At 38.0% G+C, this 23,423-nt stretch overlaps 1 protein-coding gene across 1 annotated transcript in view; it reads right to left on the reverse strand.

The window, feature by feature from the left end:
• The window catches only part of shtn1 (shootin 1), a 36,638-nt gene extending 14,085 nt beyond the window's left edge, over positions 1–22,553 (reverse strand). Inside the window, exons 1-6 of the mRNA XM_041947131.1 lie at positions 22,475–22,553; positions 19,394–19,446; positions 16,504–16,564; positions 9,765–9,859; positions 2,740–2,911; positions 894–991 (exon numbers count right to left, since the gene is read on the reverse strand). Coding sequence (XP_041803065.1) covers positions 894–991; positions 2,740–2,911; positions 9,765–9,859; positions 16,504–16,564; positions 19,394–19,446; positions 22,475–22,529 — 534 coding nt within the window. The 5' untranslated portion in view covers positions 22,530–22,553. The remainder of the gene's footprint in view (positions 1–893; positions 992–2,739; positions 2,912–9,764; positions 9,860–16,503; positions 16,565–19,393; positions 19,447–22,474) is intronic.
• Positions 22,554–23,423: the final 870 nt, after the last annotated feature.

Here is a 23,423-nt window from a genome sequence, read left to right on the forward strand (position 1 = left end):
TCCTCTCAGATGTTTCTGCTGTCAGAAATTATTTTCACCTGACATCATGACTGAACTGAATTAAATATGAGGCACTTAAACAGATTTTCCCAGTTAAGAAATCATTACTTACTGGACAACATAAACTCTTTTGTGCAGTGCATTCAGTGCAGCCACCATGGCAGTTTCCCCCACAACTGAATATTCATTTTCACAATTGAATGTATGGATTTTTTTTCCAATTCCAATATAAATTCATATTTAGAATATTCGTTGACAGCCCTTGTCAGGAATATGGACATGTTGCTACGATGTGTAGAGGAGTCAGAAGGGAAATATGGAAAGGACAATTACTATGGGGAGTGCAATAAAAGATGAAGAGCAACCAAAATGCCTGCACTGCAAGGGAAATGGTCATGCTGGGTCAGTAAAGTGTCTAAAAAGAAGTAAGGAAGTAAACATGAATAAGGTCAGAGCAGAAAAGTGTTTGGCATAAGTTGAAGCAGTTGAAAGATTGGACGAAATGGTGGCAGAGCAAAAGGAACCGGAGAAGAAACAGAATGGAAGTGGTGGTGTTGAAATACAGGGGAAGTCAGAAAGAATTAAGAAGGTGTTGGATGCTTCCAGGGGATTCTTGACATAACTCGAGAAGACACGCTGTAGATGCTACATTAAGGGAAGGATTTGCACCACCTCAGACAATTGGGTCTGGGTTATAGAATCGTCAGTGTTGAATGGAATCACACTGCAAATAGTTTTCACTGTGAAACTGCTACAATCAAGTAAATCAGGGTAATGCAACTTACATGGATGCCCACCGCTGTAAAACTCCACAGAAGAGGAAGAAGAAGAAGTATCGTACATGGCATCGAAGTAACAGCATAAAACCCAGCCAAAGAAATTTGTGAACTTACTTCTTCTCTGGTTTCCCTCAGTTCATCTCTTACTGCCTCAAGATCAGCAACTGCTTGATTTTTCTCCTTTAGTGTTAACTGCAACTGACTTTGTAGCTCTGAAAACAAAGAAAACCAAAACAGTGTCACACAGTCTTCTTTCTTACACCTGTCATATTGTATGTGTATATTGTATTGAGTGTGTTGCATTACAGTGAACCCTTGGCTATATGAATTTGCTGGCACAACCAAGGTTAGTGTGACTGGCCTTAACTTGTCTTGTTGAGGACCTAGCAGTCATTCCTCAGTCACAGTAACTGAATATGTAACATGTATTTCATGTATGTATTTACCCCAGAAGAACAGTGAAAACAGTTACACAGGATAATGTACTGCATTAGCCTTACATTTATTGTGATATGTTTGTAAAACTACATGTAATGGGTATGAAAATACTGTAAAAAAAAAAAAAGTTAAAAGAAGTAACGTTAGTCACCACGTCACGTCACGTGTTCACTGCATAAAATTTAGGTATTTCTGTGCCCAAGAAATCTGACAAACACTTGCTGATAAATCTCTGAAATTACACAGAGATTAAAATCTGTTAATACAAAGTAGCAGGACCAGGCTGAGACATTTAGGAGGGTACTTAAGCAGAAAAAGGTCGCCGACATCTGAAATTGTTTTTGGGGAGAAATGGGATGCCCTTTGTTAAGTAGGACAAGTATTCTGATGGATAAAATTCTCACATTAAAATGAAAATGCTGAAAAATCTTGACAGATGAAAGATTTTGACCATGGAAGGACCTTCCTTGGACCTCGTCAGTGATGTGCTCGGTCAGAATTTAAACAAATGTTCTTTGATCATATTCAGTGTAAACCTCTACATGGTAAAAGTGAATACATCTAGGGTGAAAGTATCCCATATGCTTTGACTAGCTGTCCATTAACATGCAATTATGAATTTTCAACATAATAAGCCCACAGTCTTTGAGCAAGTCAACTTATTTCTGTATTCAATCATCTTCTACATCCGAGTATATCATTTGCAAATGACATGATTATCTCTCCATTTTAATGCCAACGGCTTTGAACAACATGAGGAGGAAAGCATCATGTATGAATCCATTATCACCTGGGGTATAATTACTGGCTGCCTAAAGGAACTGACCGTGACATTTCCCAGGGACAGCTGGACGAGATAGAAAGTACTTCACTAGCACTGTATGTTACACAGTTTAAGACTCACAGAGCATACTGTACATAGTTACTAGTTACATACTTTATGCATATGCAATGCACAGCTTTGTTCACAAATGAGTCATTTTTTGGCCCACTATATTGTAGATATTCTCTTAATATCTATTTCTACAACATATAGTTTGACTGAAACAATTATCAACTAAGGCTACTGTAATCCAGACGATGTGAACTGTTAAAGTATTGCACTTCAGTCACAATTACAAAAGAATTTAAAAAATGAAAGTGACTGATGAGTTTATTTATTTCTAATTATTTATGAGTGCTTAGACCTTCATCAGGTATAATTATCTGTGATTTTATTTAGAAATGATTTTTATCCGATGAAGATCTAAGGCCTGAAATTTGGGTAAAAAAGCGTGCACAAAATGCATATGTTGTATGGGTGGTGGCTAGGCATGTCACGTATTCAACGGTCATGCAGGATAATGACTTACTATGAATTACTAATGACTGGTAAGAGACAGTGATAAAGGTAGGAGCTGTGCTGTGAAACTGTACTGCTACCTTCAAAAACCTTTGACAACAATACTTGAAACAGTTCAGCCATTTCTGTTTCTTGCTGATAAATATGTTGACATGCATCACAATTCAAAGCGTGACATACCTGAAATGGTGGTCTGGTACTGGGGGTCAAGGCAGACGTCACTGGGTGCATGTAGCTCTTCACTCTCCTCCTCCTCTTCATCCTCAAGGTTGATCTCAGTGATGGTCTCCGGGCTGAGGTGGGACAGCAGCATCATGCTTTTCCTCTTCAGAGAGCAGTTCTGACGGTTCAGCTATAGTGAGGAGGCACAGAGAAAGATAAAAGGACATACAAAATATTATCTTTTGTTAAGTCTCAGGTTATATTATGCCACATGGATTGTCAGGTCCGATTTTTGGGCAAAGGAATCATTCACTTATATAGTTAATTATACAAAAACAATTCAAATAATGTTCAAATGCTACATAAAGCATGTCAGAAAGCATTAATTATATTTAACCCCTTAACGCAGATTGTTGCGAATTCGCATCATACCGCTTTGATCCACATTGCAGTGGAATCGCGCATGCATTCCTCTAATGCTGGTTTGTGCATATTCACACACACAACTAGGAACCTTTGCAAGCTCTCTCAAAGTGAAAACTACATCCGTTGTGTTGTTGTGACAATGTAATGGTTGTAAGCCAATTTTACGGCTGTTTTGGTGAAATAAATGAATTTTGAATGGCTTTTATGATGCACATTTATGAATTTTGAAAAAAAAGTATTTTTATTGCATTTTAGCAATAACGCCTGTTGTCGCTAATTTGCATCATACCTAAATTTAGATCTATTGTATGTGCTACAGAAAAATTAACAAACTTCTCTTAATTCAGGATCAATTTGAAAGCAAAAACACAAAGAATTAATTTTTTTATATAATTTTTTAATATAATAGTTCTAGATGTAAGCTCCAAACATGCTAAACTTACTTCCTTGTCCTTGTCACTGGCACCACAATCAACATGAGCTTATAATTTTAACCAAATAGAATAAAGTCATGATTTAAATAAGCAGAGGAATTTTCTTTCTTGTCATTATTTTTTATGAAATACTTTTTATCCAAGAAGCACCACTGCTGCAGTGCTTCAAGTGGGAGACTAGTCACCAGTGTGGAGCATTAGATTTCTGTCCAACTGAGTACCGTAACTTGTTACTCAGTACTGCCACTTTCTAATACATGCAGGTTTGTGTTGGGCATTCCTTCTTCCAACAAGCCATAAAAAGAGGCAAAAAGGTGCCGTTGTGCAGGTGCAATATGTGGTCTAGTTCAGGTGTTGGATAAGACTTTACATTTCTGTTTGTGCCTCCAAAATGACAACATCAGAACCAAGAAGTACAATGCATCTTGGTTCTGTCTTGGTTCTGTACCCTCCCATCAACATCCTTGCAAAAACTGTATTAGAGATATGCCTATTTAAAGAGTATTTAAAAGTTAATGGAAATTCATGTTTAATGCAATTTTTAAAAAAAGTGTATAGCAGTGTTTGCACAAATAGTATTATATAGTATTTGAAGCTTGAAGTTACATGAAGGTGATATGTTCGAAAAATATGGGAAATGACAACTTGTAAGACTTCTAACTAAAATGTGATGGACATGATTAAGCAGCAAAGGTGATACAAACAAGCAGTAACACTGAACTTTTCAAAAAATAATGAACTAATTTCACAGCAATGACAATAACACTGAAGTGTAAATACCACAGCTTCACTTAAGTGGATGAACACACTCACCATATCTTAATATGAGATTACATGGTGCAGCCACAGAAACAACTTGTGAATGCATAACTTATGGCATATTCAGCATGTATTCCCTAAAAGATGACATGAATCCAACAAAGTGAAAGAGCCTGCATCTAACAGCGCCTTCATTTTTCAAATCTGCATAGACTGACAAGCGTGCTTTGTATTAAGATAGTGGGAAACAGGCAAAGAAATAAGGTACCAGAGCGCCAGCAGGGCGGATGAGATGTTGTTGATTTCCTCTTTTCTTTGGCCCTGCAATCAGTCATAATGGCAGGACGCATGCAAAAGCAATGATAAGGTGTGAAAAAACAGACATCATTAGAGGAGCACAAGCAGACAAAGAAAAAGGCAGTGAATATCTCTCCTTTTAGATGTAATCACAGTTTTTTGATGTGACATGTATTTGCATCTTGCATTTTTGTGCATCATGTTTTTCTGTGTGATTATCACTTCTAACACACATTCTTATATGGCATTTTTCTTCCAAATTCTTTGCAAATTCTACATGAAGCATGCACACTAAACTGCCACAATAGCCAATCCATTTCTAAAAGTTCAATCATCAGGATGGTCATATGTATCAATTAAGTAGACCATTACTCAGTAAAACATGAATGAAGCGTATGGGAAGGAGATGGATGCCAATTATGCAGTTTCTTGATGTCATCCAAAGGAAGAAAAGTGGCTGAAGAGGAGAAAAAAGAAGAGAAATGGAAAAGGCGTGCCATAAAAGAAACATTTATTAATGGCATCCTGGTGAGAGCACATTGCAGTAATTCCATCCTTTGATGATGCAGCATCTTGTCTCTGAAATGCAATCAATAAATACATAACATGGAATCACATTCTTTTGATAATAATGTACAATTTGTGAGAAATGTACATATAAAATTACACACTAAGATAAATCAAAGCTGACATAGCATCGGGCCAGCACTCTCCAGGGGTCACAATTACAAAGTCACGTGCCCCTTCATCTTACTTTTGATCACATATCAACACAAAAACATTAAGCATCAAAATCACATTCTGGTTGGACTGGTTGTCAACTGCTCCCACCCCCCGGTTAAGTTTTAATTCAAAATGCTGAGATAAGGAATTGCTCTGAACTTTAGCTTCTTTCAGAGTGGCCTTGGAAATACATGGTATGCAACATTGGCATCATGGGGTACAAGTAAATTAATAAAGAGTTCAATTTGTCTGTCCTCCTCTGGGAACACCTCCTCATGTATTTTGGGTTTGATTTAAATGTAAATGAGTTATAAACTGATTTTAACACCCGCAGAGTTTAGGAATTGTGACTTCACAATACTACTGAAATGCTATTGAAAGGTTAACACCATTCAAAAAGGTAATGTCGCTTATTCCAACCTTATTCTGTTCAAAGTACTTATGGATTAATTGTGAATAGATGTGCTGCTTTCAACTGAAGTAAGTGAATATTTGATGCATGGATATATTCTAGGAAATGGCTAATTAAGGACTATTGGTCTGACTGCCCCCCACAGTGAGTGCTCATACACCCTGCTATATTAGCACGGCAGACACAGAGAGTGTCTAGTTATGGTCATTGTTTTGTAACAAGGAAGAAGAGGAGGAAAGAAGCAGTGAGCAGAAGAGGCCAAAGGCATCAAATAAAGCTTGACAGAGAGTAGTCGAAGCAAGCTTTTAGCTGATATATTCTTAAGAACAAATATTCCTGCTGTCAGACCTGCAGTGGGCTGGTTTATTGCTGCCTCTTAGTCTGCTCAGTTCAGTGGACATAGCCTGATACATTATCTTTCCTGAAGCTAATTCTTGCACCGAGTCAGTAAGACAAGAAATTTGACACAAAATCATCTCTCCTACATTTCAAGACGATGACAATTCATCACTTTTGATTCTTTCATCAGATGCTAAATATTCACTTTGCACACCCAGAAATTTCCTCCATATTAATGAATGCCCACAGAAAGATTCACTAATACACTTTGGCATTTATGTATAAATGACTCACTCTGCATAAATATTTTTCAATTCACACAAAAATATATATTGTTGTATATAAATGTCAAACAAATCCACATATGAAACAAGAAGGTATAAATATATTAAATATTTCTTACTTTAAATAAATGTAGTAGAAATCAACAAAAACGCGTTTGAAAGTATTTGCAGTTTTCATCAAAAACGTATTTGGATGTTGTTACGTTCATATACAGACTGTTGATCGTGCCTTTACAAACTGCTTGTCAGGTGTGAATTTCACTGCATTTGTCTGAACGTTTTTTGAGAATCCCCTGACGTGGCTTGATTCACAAACCCATTATTTTTCAACAGGGAATTATCTGCAGCCAATCAGTTGTCTCCTTCCATTTCAGCCAATCACGCACGCGTAGATTTGATCATTTAATGTGATCATGTAGCCTTACATCTGCGCAGTCTGCAATTATGAATTAGAACACAAAGAGAGAACAAACGTCAAGCAGCTGCCAGGCGTCTGGTAGCTGCTCTCTACTCTCATGTCATGCATCATTAAATATGTTTAAAACTTTAAAACTTTGAGAGACAACGCTTGTTACACCTCTGTCACCTCGAGGGGACCTTCTCTCCTAAAGATGAAAGGGTAACAGTGATTTGCAGTCTGATTTATGCTTTGACAGAGTCTATCTATCATCTAAACCACTACATTGTTGCTTGCTGTTCGGTTTGTTGTTGTCCACACTCGGACTTCCATAAAAATAGCATTAATATGGTGTTTTTGAAGAATTTCTGAAGCCCATATACAGAAAAAAACACAATTACCGTGACATTATCAGTGTCTATAATTTGGTCCAAACTGGACTGCCTTTAAGGGGGCAACAGCAATGAAATGTGAGGAGAACAAAAGAAAGGAAGAAGGAAGTCACCTAAAAACAGGCCAGAGTCTTTTTCAGCTTATATCACATAATAAGAAGGAAATACAACAATGTCTGTCTGTCAAAATGATGTGGACAGCACAATTTTGGACTGATTCATTGTAACTGTAGACTTGTAGGTTTGGAGGCCATTCTGGCAGGTTGAAGTTTCAGATTGGCTGCTGTGCCAACCTGTGATCATTTTCTCATAACTCAAGACAGTGGTAAGAAAGGAAGGTAGGAAGAAATAATGTTGTATTTGAAGTGTTGGATGTGTTTTGTTCTATTTGGTCCTCCATCTGTAAGGATATGTTGTTAGCTGGTGATATAGCCTACTCTTATAATAAAATTATAATATCATTTTAAACTTGTTGTTTGTGGCAGCCATACAGCCTCACAATCACAATGAAGTTATCAAGTAATCCAGTTAGGAATCAAATTAATTGTGGTGGATAGGACAACACTAAAACTGTATAGGCCTAAAATCCTGTATCCTCACACGCTGCCTAACACCACAGAGAAACACAACAAAGACAGTCAACAACAAACAATATCTGTATGTTTGAGTGTTTGCCTGATTCTGTCCACGTCTCAAAGTGAGTCCGATCTATAAAAAAATCTTGCAATGGAGCCCATCATTATTCGGTCACACTAACGGTTTATAGTCACCTTTCGAAGATACCCCTTATGTTACAGTAGCCTGGAAATGATCCTAACAAAGAGAGGGTGCATTTCTTCAATGCAGATAATAAGAACAGAACATGTACAGAATTACATGAGGGATTCAACAGAAACATCTAGAATAGATGCAATATATCATCATGCTGAATACTGCAATGATGATAATAACAGTGCTGTCACTTGTTATTTCTTACTTTAAAAATTAAGCTTCTTAACCTTGACAAAATGTAAAATGAATTGAAGCAATGAATGGACAGTGTCAAAAGATGAGTAGCAGTTATTGGGAGGGTCTTGAGAGTCAAAGGTTGAAGTTTTTCAAAGCCAGAAATCTCAGCAGCCAACCAAATAATCTAGTAGTATTGATCAACAACCCAGTCAACATCCCTCGATACCTTATGGTCACTCGGAGGAGTAAAAATCTTACTTGTCACCCCTGTATGATGAGGATGAAAAACAACCCAAAGGAAAGAAGAGGACTGAAGGCCAAGAAACGGTAAGAAAAAAAAGCCTAAAAGTCGACCTTCACCATAATTCTCCCTCAGCCTCCCACTGCCCAAAATCTGGTCCAACCAGGTGGACTGTGAGGGCTTTTGTCCAGAAATTGAATGAGAAATGATTACAGTGATAAGCTCAACACCAGTGGGCTGCAAAATCACTATGTGCCAGGCTCCCCCACTCTCAATCACAACTCACATTTTAGCAAGGACTCCAAAAACGTGTGCTCTGAATCAAAAGAATTCAATGCAATTTTAGACACTAAGATATGGGGACAGCAGCAGAACTGGAGGACCACAGAGTGCTTTTGATTGCAACATACAGATTGAATGTGTCAAAGTGACGGTTACTGAAATACACTGGCCAAAGAGTAATCTTAAATAGCTAATTTGATACTAAAGTATTTACAGTATTTAGCCAAACTTGGTCCAAAATTAACAGAGCCCATTATTTTGATAACATTCTTCTTCTTTTTTTTAATCAAATGATAAAATTTCTTAGTTCTTGTTTTTAGGACTTTAATGACACCTTGAATACAGGCTTATTTAGACAAAGCAGGCCTGAAATTAAGTCATTTTTAGGGCAAGACCTTTGAAAAATACGTCCCATCACGGCCCGGTGTGCCCCAATAGCAATAGCAATGAATTACATATTATGAAAACAAAAAGGTATCCAATCAACAATCAGGAGTCAGTGTATTTAAAAACAGAAATGAGTTCATTAAAACTGGAACCTGAATGTTTGACTTTTCCACAAAACACTGTATGATTTTTGAACAACTCAAGCTTCAATAAAGCATGTGAGTCTGAGGTCATACGAGCGCCACAAAAATGACAAAACATTAAACAGTGATGAGAAAGTTCAGAAGTCTCTTCTCATCTTTAGATCCACTGCAGACAAACAGCAGCAGCTGAGAGAAACAGGAGCTCATACAGAGAAATATTGGCTGTTTCTGGGTGAATAAATGTTAATGTTGCTTAGAAAAGGGAAGATGAAAGAAAGAATCCTGAGCAGGAATCATTAATAACTCCATCAATCACATCATGTTTAGGAAAGTCGTTTCAAAACACACACAAAGGAAAGTGTTTACTGCACACTGCTGTTAGAAACTGAGTCCAATCAGCTGATAATCAGCCTGATCAATACAAACACACATTATTAGACTGGAAACCATTAATTAAACCACTAACTAATCGCAGTCAATAAATACCTGATACCCTTATTGTACTTCAGCAGTTACATAGTGTTTCTGAGGTGGTCACACAATGTTAAAAAACATTCATACAGTAAAGATGAAGTGTACCTTGGAGGCCAGGGCTTCAGCACTTTCTCTACACGTCCTCTCGATCTCCAGGTTCTCCTGAATGGCACTGACCTCTTCAATGACCCTCTGAGAAACTAAGAAAAAAAACACACAATTAAGAAAATGATATATTGCCTCTATTTTATAAGGTAGTGAGAAGCACTGAATGCCTTAAGGTAACTTTTCAATGTGCAATTTTGGGCTGTCCCAGACGATTGCTTACAATCATGAGAGTATAGCCAAATCTTTGGTTGTCAGTCCACAAAGCTGGCCCTAGATCTCACTGTGAAACACGTTTTTTCTACCTCTAACCTCAACCAAGAGCACTGAGTTGCCTAAACACAACCATAGACAACACAACAGAGACAGAGAGATCAGTGTCATAGGACTGTTTTTAAAAAGCAAGATTCAGCTCTATATTCGCTGCTACTGCACAGTTTATAAGGGCCAGTAACAGAAGAAGTATTCAGGAGTAAAAGTATCAATACCTCTAGCATAGTATATTGTAATATAGTGCATAGTATATACATTTTTTTTGCTTAGGCCACAATAACAAATTTACTTTGGAAGAATTTACAATCTGTACACCAACAACAACTGCAATCCTTAGGCAAGAGGAAATAAAAGTCCTCCATTCAAGTGTTCCCAAAAATAGTACCTGTGCATGCTACATTATTATATATTAAGTTATTTGATTGGTGATATTCTTGCAACTAAGTAGGAATTTACTGCTGGAGCTTGTTTTGACTGCTTGATATACTGCTGGGTAAATTAATCTATAACAATACATCGTATATACATACATTTTTTCCCTCGTAGTGTAGTGTAGAAGTTTAAAACAGCATAAAATGTAATGTACTCAAGGAAAGTACAAATACCTCAAAACTGTAATGAAGTACAATACTTCGTAAATATGCTTACTGTTGCATTTCACGACTAATAAGGACAAAGTAAATGCTTCTAACCATGTTATTCAAGAAAAACAAGGCAACAGAAACGCTGTCAACATTGAAAAACGCAGCCTGTTTGTGCCTAACCTGTAACAAATGTCACATGGTTATTTGTCCGGGTCTTTACGAAACATAGTTAGGATTCATTACATTTGGCCAATCAAACAACATTAACTTAACTCAACTAATCTGCATGCATTACTATAATTAGCCTGTTATGTATGGCCTTTTCAAACTGTAATGCATTGCTGTTTAGTCATGGCCAGTGGATATATTGCTGTATTTCTTGGGCTTGTATGTACTACAGTGATTTAGTATTGCACATTCATAAACTGAGGTACGAGAGACAGATTTTAAAAAGAACAGCCGAAATAGTAGAAGCAGCCGAGGCCAAGACATCCTGACTGACAAAAACCCTGGATCTACAACTCTATTACAACTCAACAGCATTTTTGTGACACTGTTACTGCTGGCAACTGACAAAGCAAAGCATCAAACTAACAGACTGCCACACACACAAGGAAATGATGCATGTTCATCTTACAATTTGTGCCCCTTAGCAAAGAAGCCCACTAGTCAGTAGCCTTCGTTGATGTGACAACGTTAATAAAATCTGAAAAGCAGCATTTAAAATTCTTCTGAATGACTACATTCATGTCAATACAAACTTAAAAAGTCAACTCATGGCCATTCAACCTGATCAAAATGCCTTCAAGGAAACAAAGAACATGATTAGGATTTTCTAAATGAGTGGGAGCATACCTGTGACTCCTCATTTCATTTTGCAATTAATTGAGATAAGAGTGCCGTAACACTTGACACTGAAGTATATTTCTCCTTGTTATTGTGTCTGCATCTGAGTAGCCACAATGGTGAGTGACCTATGTGCATAATTATGACATGAATTCAAAAGGAAGTGAACTAAATGTTGTTAACAATGTATCTTTAATTCAGATAAGTTTCCCTACCTTTTTATTTTCATCATCCAGAACCACTGTGCATTGAGCACAGACTGAATACATGCATGAAACAACCTGATAGTATGACTATGAATAATAGTTTGGAGTGTACGTGAGCTTTTTGATAAGAATTGTACATGTGATGTTGCACTCAACCCAGGCTGAGCAGAAACATTTGCCTTTTAGCCTTAATTCTTTACTAAACTAGCAAAAACAGCAACAGTATTACCATTTGATAAAATACTGAAGGATGTTTAATCAAGGGGATATAAACGATGAATTTATATCTACAGCTGTGTATTTATAAAAAAAAACATATATACATGTAATCAATATACAGAACCAGCATCCTGAAAGTTCATCGTAGTCTAACCTTCTGTAAAGATCAGTGAATGTCAATGAAGTCCTTGCAGGTTTACTAGATATTGCTGCTGCAAGGAGGAGGAGGATGATGAAAGCAAAGTTTACGAGTGAAAGGCCAAAACAATGAAATAAAAGAGGCTAAAAAGCTTCAAAGATCTGAGGTGAACTGCAAAGTTGAAGATAATTCTCTGTGGAGTCATTATGAGTGACACTTTTCACATTACACACAGTCATTTGACCCACTGTTGATATGAAAAATATTAGGGAGTTGTAGATAGTCAAATTCCAAATCACAACACACCCTTTCAGAATTCCCCACCACTTATCTAATTAAACATTGTGGTTGAGCGGTGAAGAAATTAAGTATTAGTGCCATTGCTGTGGGCAACTCTATCCCTTAGTGACACCTAATTAAGACCCTGATGAACGCCGGCGGCAGGCAATATCCACGTTCCTCTGGCACCCTCCACATCAGTCATTCAATAGCATTTAGCTGCCAGTTTTCATCCTCGGCCTCTTCTCCGCTCCTCTCCGCCTGCCTCCATAATGCCGTGGCCACACTCAGCAACCTACGAAAGGACGCCTTGAACTAAATGACATGTTAATTATAATTACTGGTAGCCATGGTAAATAAACAGCGGTGGAAGTGTTGAAAGTGTATGAGCACGAGTCAACGGGGGGTTCTGACACATCAGAATTGGCAGTCTTAATTGTAAGTTTCGGCCTCCCCATCATCATCACTCCATCTTTTTTCTCCTCTCTTTTTTGTGCCTGTCTTTTTTCATCCTCCTCTCAGGAAAGACAGTGATTACCCCTGTGCCGACGTGCTGCATAATGGTATCAGCGCCGCCAACGGAGCAGTGAATTAAATTGTATCTGCAGCCGCTGTGAAGCCTTGATGAGGGGGGCAGATGCCTTTGTGGTGTTATCATTATAACACAATGGTCATGTTGTCATCAACCTTGCCATCGGCAATTGAAAAGGCATGATTGTGTGTTGGGGGCTTTTTCTCCCGTCCTCCCACTACCCCCCATCCCCCCAACCCAACCCTGACGCCCCATCCCCAGCCGTTTCGTTGTGAATAGGAGCAATTTTCTAAGAGCTATGAAATCACGAAATAGGTCCTAATATGCAGCTGCTTGGCACAGTGAGGCAGCCTCTATTAACGCGGAAGTCAAACACAATATGTGTTTTGGCTGGAGAATTGCTGAATACATGAGCACAGGCCAGATTTATTCAGATGAAAATCCACACAACTGTCACCGTTACAAAGACAAACTATTTGCTCTATCTTTTGACATGTGGTGCCCTATTTCGAATTCTGTCTTCACTAAAGTGGTCATAGCAAAGCATTCAATCCATAAGGAAAATCATTCTGGAAAATTGAACGGTGGGCCAAAACATTTGAAACATATTTGCAGTGTTTGGAAACAGATTTGTGATAAATGCTGGAGCTGCGACAGTGCTATTCCAATTCCATTATCTGTGTCCTGGTTCATACATTTGTACAGCTGTGATCATTTTCAAAACAACACACATTTATTGCAACAGAACACATGTTCTCTCATCAATGCATATGTTGTCATAAATTACATCATACAGGTATTGGTAGGCAGACGTGTTGAATCTGATTTACCTTCTTGAGAATGTACTGTATGCTCCTAAATTTCCTTGTATCCTGAATTGAATTTATATCTCTTTTTTTCCCCCAGAAGAACTTTTAATCTAAGCAAAAAACACAGGAGCCCAAACTCAGCTCAGTGGTCAGTTTTTGACACGGTTTGATACCAAGTGAAGTCTGTTGAAGTGACACCATTGACTGAGTGATGAAGTTCCGTAATTGATTAGTTGTATGTTTGAGTTTCCACATTAACCATTGCTCTTTCGAAATGAATAGGCACGAACAGTCCTTGGAGCACCACCACGCAACGTCTTGCTAAGCCTATGCACTCTTTGCTCTCAACACGCTGCAATGCCGAAGGGGATGTTATCGTGCAACCATAAACAAAGCTTTACAGCGAGGCGAGGACGGTCCTCAGTTCTGTCCTTGGGAGCACATTAACCATACACAGTCCAGCCATATACTAGGTTTTAACCAACCATATTTCCTCAAATTAAACCAGTAGCCAAATAAAAGAGGTCTTAAAAAGGTCTCGAATAAGGCTGGGGTTGTGGTCGACACAAACAAACAAAAAGCCAAATCTCTAACAGTGGCCGGCTGTCATATTGTCGCACGCCTACTATATATAATATATTACGCATAATCTAAATTTCCAGTAGCTACGTCATGTCATATGGTAACCTTGCAAGTTTGAGTTTTGTTAAATACATTCATTCCCACAAGTGTTTCATAATAATAGTCTTGTTAAGAAGTGAAGAAAACAGACGTACACTATGCTGGGAATCCTGCAAACTTTAAGTTCTAAAAACTTTTTTTTTAAGTATAATTTCAGCGACAGTCAAAACACATATTTCAAGCAATACTAAATGCAACAACAGCCATCTATGTTAGTCAACATTAGACTGAATATGAACTTGCATGCTGCTTGAAAACTGCTTTAGCTGTGAGAAATATGAAATGCCACGTTCATTGCCTGTGTCTGCTGAGAACAGCCTCATGGATGTGATATTTGACAATCATTCATTCTATTAACAAACAAAATTTGGTAAAGCAAGTACTTTCATTCAAAGTCATCCTATTAAGCTGAGATGGATTCCGTACAGTGAATGAACTGGTGCCGGTCAACATGTCCTGGAAGATTTCAATGTCCCGGTCAAATAGGAGAAATTCTGGTCAAATGTTATCTGTGCTTATGGACCCTATTTTCCCATGTTTTTCTGTCCAAGTGTCGGAGGAAAACTATTTTTCAAATTGTTCCAGTATTGAGCTGCAACTGGCAGCCATGATATAGACCAAAATGTAATCCTGCCAGGCGTTTGTGCACCTTCAATGTACATCCACTAAAAGTGTTTTTGCCACTGACAGGCTGAGATTGTTGTTCTAAGTGTCTGACAACATTATGGAAAGGACCCCTGCAGAGAGACCTTTTTGTTAAGGAGTAAGATCCATTTTGTTTAACCAGAAACAAACACATCACTCTTGCCAAAGCTCCCAAACTTGTAAAGCACACATTGTTGAAACTCCAGAGAAAAAAGCTCATCAAAACCTTCTCGGGCCATCTCTCTACTGTTCCGACAATCACCACCAGCTTGACTTGTTTTGGTTAAAATAAACTCTTAACTGACCGAATTGGCCATCAGAGAAGCAGCAGGGGAAAATAACGTGGAGATCTAGAATATAATAATATCATCTAACTCAAGAATTATTTTCACCGGACATCATGACAGGAGAGAGTTAAATATGTTGATTTTCCCATTAAAAAGTGGTAATGATCGGGTAAGGCAAATGCTGATTCCATAGTCTGGTAGTGCTCTGAGGCTGCTGGTGCAAAACTCCCGAATAGCTCTCACGCACTCAGATTTCAAATGAATGATTTTTTCAGTGGCGATCTGGGGTTGGTACGTTCTGCCAGACTGAATGTGTTTAGAAATGACAATAAACTATCAATGTGTTTCACTGGCATACACACAGCGGTTGCTTATGTTTTAAGAAAGTAAGATGTAGGCCTACACATTTTCTAAATATATTTCACAATGTTCTAAAAAACAGAAAATGAAAATGTTTTTCCTGTTTTCCTGTTATTACATTTCTTGGACATCTGGAAATTGGATGGGTATTCTTCGGAATCCTGTTTACCGGGATTAAACCCTAATACATAGGTAAGTAATGTCACAGAGCCAGAAAACACTATAGAACTGTTTTCACAGACTGAGCAGTACTCCCTGTGGGTATTAAACTGACCTTGGCAAGTATAATGAGTGACTTGGCCCTTTAAACAATAATCTGTGGGGAAATGTGTAGACTTAATCAAATAAACTGCTCCACTGTATTATTTACATCACAATGGTTTTCAATGTCACAATTGTGATACAAAGACATCTGATGTATAAATAAGGATGAGCTGCGACAGTGAGACAGGCAGTCATCATCTAGGGCTATCTAGACATAGATAGGTAGACTAGTGAATGCTGTGGTCTTCCTTCTACAAAATCATGCCTACTGGCATTTTTGATGATCACCTTAGCTTATAGCTAATCAGCAAAAAACTCTAGTTTTGTGGCTCTTGGTTGAGTGTATGTACTATGAAAACTGGATACTGTTTGCCAAGATGTTTCCCAATGAAAGCTGCTTACCCTGCACAAAAAAACATCTTACATAGCTTCCACGTCGTGCGGCCCATAGTATACACTGTGGCCACAGTACACAGTCACAGCTTTGTTGACGCTGCCATATTGTATTAATTTATATTGATACTTCCACGAGCTAAAGCTTGTTTGTAGAATAAATACTTTTCTGCCTTAATCTCACCTTCTGGCCACATACTGACCCAGAAGAGATAAACTTACCTTGCTGGAACTCGTTGAGCTTCTTGATGGCCTCGTTTCTCTCCTCCTCCAGCCTCTTGCACTTATGTAAGACACACAGACAACAAAGGGCCATTGTTGTTTTAATCAACCTTAAACCTGTTTGCCTGTGTAACAACACAAAGCAGAGACTGCAGAAACTGAATTTAAGGAAAATGTGTTAAAAGGTATTGAAAGATAAAGTCCATATAGAGCTGATGGGCAGGTGAGAAAATATAATTACTCTCCCTGAAAAGTGACCATGGTGCTTCCAAATCTAATATTGACAGAAGAACCAGAAAACTAGAGCCCAAATACTTTTAAAATTTTATTTTTTTAAAAAGCCAATTTCTACATGTATCTGAAATGAAACTTTAAGAACAATCAGCACACATTAACTCTGTGCAGCCCCTTGAAATAGGGGAGTCACTGAAAGCGCTACATTTACCATATACAACAAACAGATGTTCATGGGCTTAATGAATGAACAAATAAATGAATTATCTTTATTTATATTGCACAGCAGAGCCACGTCTAAGACGCATTGCAAACACACACTAAAACAGCCAGTGTTGTCAAAGTAACAGGCCAACGTCGTATGAGGAAAATGTGGTCAGGTTTACACTGCAATTTTACAGTTTAAAACATCCCAGAACGCTTGCCATTGACCAATTATCCAGACTAATGTCAGATGCTCAAAATCATGTTTTAAAAATGTAATTATAATAGTAATGGAACCTGTAGTAATATACTGTATATGATCAAGTATAAGCCTAATTCTCCTTCACAATAATTCACTAAATATTTAAAATTAGGTAGTCAAACTTATTTAAATATACAATAATTAAGATCAGTGTATATGGTGGAATAGTGGCATTAGAATATGCCGGAGGCCACCAAATTTGGGCTTTTACAGACAAATTTCATGACTCAAGACCCATAGGGGTTTGGATCTACGTTTTGCATGAGCAATCAAGTCTAGGTTGGGTCCCATTCTATTACCATGCTCCTACATCTGTTTAACATTATGCCTTTATGCATAATACTCGAGTGGATCCCAGAAGACCAGCCGTGATCAGCCAGCACTGATTGTGATGGAAGTGCTATGCGTGTGTGTGTGTGTGTGTGTGTGTGTGTGTGTGTGTGTGTGTATTATAACCTGTAACATTGTTACATTAAGATGAGAAATGAGAAATAAGGTTAAAAAAACAACAGACCTGTGTGGAGAGTACAGATGTTAGCAAAACATTAGCAGCCGTGGCAACGAGCGAGCAATCGTTATTGTAGTTCTAAAGGCGAGCATTCAAAGTCTCTTTATTTTGCTGGAAACAATAAAACTGCAAAACTAGCATGTCATGTTTGTCATCTGGCAAGCAGACTTTTAAATTGAAGTAACGAGTGGATTAGTCATGCTGTTTCACTCAGTAAGACAGGAACCTGCATGTATTTTACCAACTTCCTTGGCGATGAGGGTGGATTACGCACTGCAGCCAGGCACAGGGGAGAAGACTACTAACATTAGGTACGACACAAAGTCTTTTCTGAACATGTGTACATTGACGTTAACTTGTTAACAGCAATCAGCAGTTGTTGTTGATCATGTGTGTGAATGAAAGAATTCCTAGAAAACTAGAAAACATTGAAGCCGGGCCTCCTAATACATGTACCAAGTCTGTGAAGGCAGGAGGCCTATACACAGTTAAAATAATCATAACTTCTTTTGTTTTGTTTCAACTTCCAGATATTTATTTATGATAAAGGATACTGCAAGTTTTCATTCCGAAGCACTTTATCTTATGTAGATAGTAACTGTAATAGTTCTATAATATCTCAGATGAACTTACCCTATGTAAGTACATTCTAAGCATGTCTTTTTTTCTTCCTGCGTGTAAACTGGCTGCCATGATACAATTTGTTTCTTTCTTTTGAAAAATAAACAGACCTAATCAAATAAAAAAGACACAATTGCCACAAACACAGACAAATTTCTTCTTGTCACGATTCACAATTCTGTTTTTCATTACAATTATAGTGATATATTCATATTTTGCTAATTTTCATTTGAAGTTACACATTACGTACAAAAATATCCAGTATATCCAGTGTGTCAGCAGTGTAACAGTCTAATAAGTGAAATAAATGGCCTGCATGTTTATATAACAGAGATGGACAAACAGCTGTAGCTCTAATCTCATATTAAAGTCTAAAATGATTGATGATGATTGACAGATAGATGTCATTTTTACTTTAATGAAAATGTTCATGTGTTTTTTTTATTATTGTGAGAAGAAATGAATGAAACGCTGCCAAATGAAACGAAGGTGAGAGGAGAGGGAAATGTATGGGTATACGGCAGAGTAGAAAAAGGTTTTCCCCTGGTTAACTATGGACAAGGAACAGCAGCTTTTGTTCTGTTCTGTTCTGTCTGCACTGTAGTAACAATGTTACTTCCACCTTTGTTACAGTCACGGCCGCTAGAGGTCCTTGTCAGGTTAATGTGAACATAGCTTGTTTCTGTCATTTCAACAAACAATAGATGCTGTTATTTTTCTTGTAGACAGTCTTTTTCTTAAACAGTACCTAAGCAAAGTGTCATGGCTAACAGTAAGCTGCGCTTACTGATATTCCAATTATTTCTACTTTTGCTGCCTCTGCTGCTCTGTCAATCAATACAGCTATGACAAATTCTGGTCCAACGACTACTTCACTGTAACTGCGTACTGACCATACAGTACTGTTGCTTCCACAACATGCTACAGTTACTATTACTGCTGCTTCTGTAACTAAACTGCATGGCATGATTCCTATTGGAGATGTCAAAACAGAACCAGCTGTCTATATACCGTCAGACATACAACATGTATGTCTAACCCTGACATATATTAACACTTACCTCGATGGTTGCTGTCTCATGCTTCCTCTGCAGACCCTCATACTCCTGTAGAGCTGTAGGAAGCAAAGGATGCCAGTAAGCCATCTTCATCAATTAATCACAATGGAGGAAATGTCAATGAAGAACACAGAGTCCACATCATCTGGTTTAAAAAAAGTGGGAACTTCTCCAGCATGTGATCATTTCTCAGTCAGTGACTAGTGCAGCTTGTGTCCTGCGCCACCTGACTATGTTGAATATAGCAACACTGTCTGAATATTTGCCTTGGGTGTAACTACAATAGTAAGAGGAACTGCCTATAATAAATTTGTATTAACAGATAATCTGGCTGGCCACTGCCAAGATAAGCTTTGTTAAGTACAGCTAGAAGACAAAAACATAGAAAATACTTGTTATGTACCATACACATGTAGAAGTCAAATATCCACCATGACTGTGCCTTACAGAGGTATACAGAAGGCTTTCCCTGTTTTCCACTATAACAGGGGTTGTATCGTTATCCTCTATTTGCCTGAGTAAATACGAACCCTTTAGATGCTTAATGCTGCATCCAGCACAAGCACACACTAAGAGAATTCACAAGGGGTGATGTAAATAGTATGAATGTATAATGCAGTCAGAACAGACATCGGTAAAGATGCAAGTTATTTTTCCCATGGAACAACACACTTTAATCCGTGACCAACTTCAGCCTCCACTTGGTCCTTGGTGAATTACGGAACAGGAGACTGACTCAGGATGCTCTTTTCTTGCAGAGGTAAATTCTGAATCAAAAGCTTTGTAAAGGAACAGTGTGATGTTTTGGGATATACACTTGTTAGAAAATACACCCTGAGACAGATGAGGAGTGTACATCCAATATAGAACAGAAACAACTGAAAGCAGGGAGAAATTTTCTTTTTTAACCTCCCAAACCCACTGTGAGGATAGGATTTTTGCTATGCCCACTGTTTGCTGGCCAGGAAATATACAGCAGTTCTACTTAACCACAACATCATATACTATAAAATGATTAAATAAATAATAATAATAATAAAAGTATAATTGACCAGAATATTTCACAGAAACGTTGAAGTTACTTTACAGCTCACCTGATAATATATTGCTTCAGCAACAAGGAACTGAATGACTTCTTGTGCGAACACAACTGTATTTTGCAAATAAAAAACAAGTTGTATTACATAGGTCTAAAATAAGTGATGGGAAGTACATTTACTCATACTCTGTAAATTCTACTTCTACTTTACTCCACTTTTCCTCTTATGTGACCTTCTACTGCACTACATTTGAATGAACAGATAAACATTGTGCTTTTTATTTCACTGTATTTATGTGACCACTAGTTTCATAGATTAAGATATGAAAAACCTATTGGCCACTTAATATATAATGCATTGTATATAACATGGTCTTTGTCTACTTTGACAACTGTAACTGTAAATTCTGCTTACGTGGTAATGCATTAGCAATAACACCCCAGTAATCTCCATAATAATAATAATGCATATATACATATATATCTAATGCATGTATATATAAGATATCTGGTCCTTCTTTGCTTTAGTTTTACAGTTGAAAAGAGGAATAAACTTTACCATACATACATTTTTCTAGTGATGTTTTTCTACCTTTACATTATCAGAATTTTGAATCCAACACTTTCACTTACATTATGATATTGCCACTTTAAGTGAATGTGCTTATCTATCTTAAAGATTGTACAAGGCAAACTAAAATTGGTGTTTGCGGTTCATACTGACTCATATTTTTACACATCTAAATACAGTAGACTGACTAGCAGTGCTTCATTGAAGTGATAGGCTTCTGCTAACCTGTCAGTGAATGTCCAGTAGCACAAATATCTTCCACAAAGTACATAAAAAATAATAGCTGACAAAAGGACCAACTTTATTTAAATCTTTGCATTTTCATGGCTTTGCCCATCAAACAATCAATTGCTGTGTGGGAGCTCTTGTTCATGCACTTGAAGGCTTTGACAATAATACATATTTACATCAGAATTTTAGCCACATGTCAAATCAGCCAAGCACCATATATATATATAACTTCTTATTTTGTAATTTTTTTTCCATTGCCTTTGCTATTGCTGTTTTTATTGATGCTGCCTGTAACACCAAACTCCCCCAGCTGGGGATCAATAAAGTTAATCTTATCTCATGATGGCCAGTCACTGTCACGTGTCTGTTCATGACACTCATCGTTTGGTATACACAGGGCTGGACTACCAAGTGGGCATAAAACAGCAATATGAACTACTAACTTAAAGCATGATATCAGCTGATGCGAGGAGGGGCCTTCAGGAGGGTCTGACTTTATTGAAGGCAGCCCGTCTCGTCTGGTTTTAAAGCCTTCTTTATCTCACATGAAGTGCGCTCTAAATTGTTTTGTGTTTGATCAAATTGCCCCCCAGCAAAGCACAGGCCATGAAGAAGAACACACACAGCACAGAGTGGGGACAGACAGGGGGGTTAGGGGGCCAACAGATCACTTTTGCCCTGGGCCCTGGGTCCTGAGTATAAGGAGCCAAAGCCAGGTCCTCCCACTGGACACGGACTTTGGCCATGACAACCAAAACCCCAAAGGTTGGGACAGAAGTCAGCTGAGGTTTAGTGAGTTAGACGTTAGAACGCCTGTGTCTCAAAATGTGGGCAAAGTTCTCCCCAACATACAGTAAAGTAATTTAAAACCAGTGATTTAACATAAAACCCTTATAATCCTCCACCACAGCGGTTTTTAGCCAAACACCAACGACCCCAGCCATCAGAGTTAAGAAAAAACTGCTTTGTCTGTTGTTTTTCATCATAAAAAAAACTTTGAAAGCAAGTGCTGCGCTAGCCGTGTAAGCTAGTTTCACCGGCTAGCAGCTGCAGCTAATAGAACACAGACATGTTCACTGCGTGTGCCGCGAATTTCTCTCATTCAAAGAGCAAAGACTGTTCAGACATGAGCTCAGACATGAGTTGAGACATAAGTTCAGACGGTGCGACATCGCGAACCGTCAACGGCACATTCGTACCTGTGCCATTAAAACATGTTGCAGCTCAAAGCTGAGTTACGTACCTTGGCTGGACAGGTCTGAAATGAGTTGAATTCTGTCCAGCTCCTCCGCAGCCATAGCGAGGAAATCTCTAACCCAAGCTCAACAGGAAGTGCCTCCGCGCCACACACCTGTCAGGTAGATTCCCTCGCGCGCGAGCCACCCTCCAAGCATACATTACACAACGAATATAATGCACGCGGACAGCGTTCACGAGACAGTCTGCCGCTTTCATAAGAGCACTGGAATTAATACATATATTTATAACAATTTATTAACTCACTGAGCGTCTTTTAAAAGAACAGATCAATAAAGACTCCATTTGATACTGGATTTAGACTGTTGTGTATATTTCCTTTGGGGGTGAACTTGACTTTTATTTTGGAAAGGAGGGAATAAACAAAGACTACACAAAGATAAAGTAAAGCTTCTTTATGAAAACACTGTTTTTTTTTTTGTTTTTTTTTTAATCTAAGCTTAAAGTTCGCTTCCAAGCGTCCAACAGCACCTGAGCCACTAATAAACCCAACTAAGACTGAGCAATGTGGATAATAGCTCTGAAAAGTTAGGGGACTACGCGGACATTTGGACCCCATTTTTTGGTTCCGCAAAGTAGAGCTTGACTTGGTATGGTTATGTTTCTGGACAGCTGCAGTGAGTTGGACATGTTCACGGTCAGCCCATAAAACTGTGCTCTTGTTGGCGTAAAACACCACTGGAACACAAACATGAGGTAGCTGCTCTTGAAGGCGCCAGTGACCTTTCCTGAAACTTCAACATTTTCAATTATTTTAACAAATAAAGTATAACATTTCATATCAGATTGTTTGTGGTGTTAGTGCGGCTGTGGCCATTTCTCAAAGCTAAGTATTTTAATTACACATAATATACAAATATGTAATTATCCAGTAACAACAGGCAGCACCTTTTCTGCAATTCCAACATGTGGAACAGTTAGTGATATGGAAAACA

Source organism: Chelmon rostratus, chromosome 11 (genome assembly GCF_017976325.1).
Source record: "Chelmon rostratus isolate fCheRos1 chromosome 11, fCheRos1.pri, whole genome shotgun sequence".
In the NCBI taxonomy this organism is placed as follows: domain Eukaryota; kingdom Metazoa; phylum Chordata; class Actinopteri; order Chaetodontiformes; family Chaetodontidae; genus Chelmon; species Chelmon rostratus.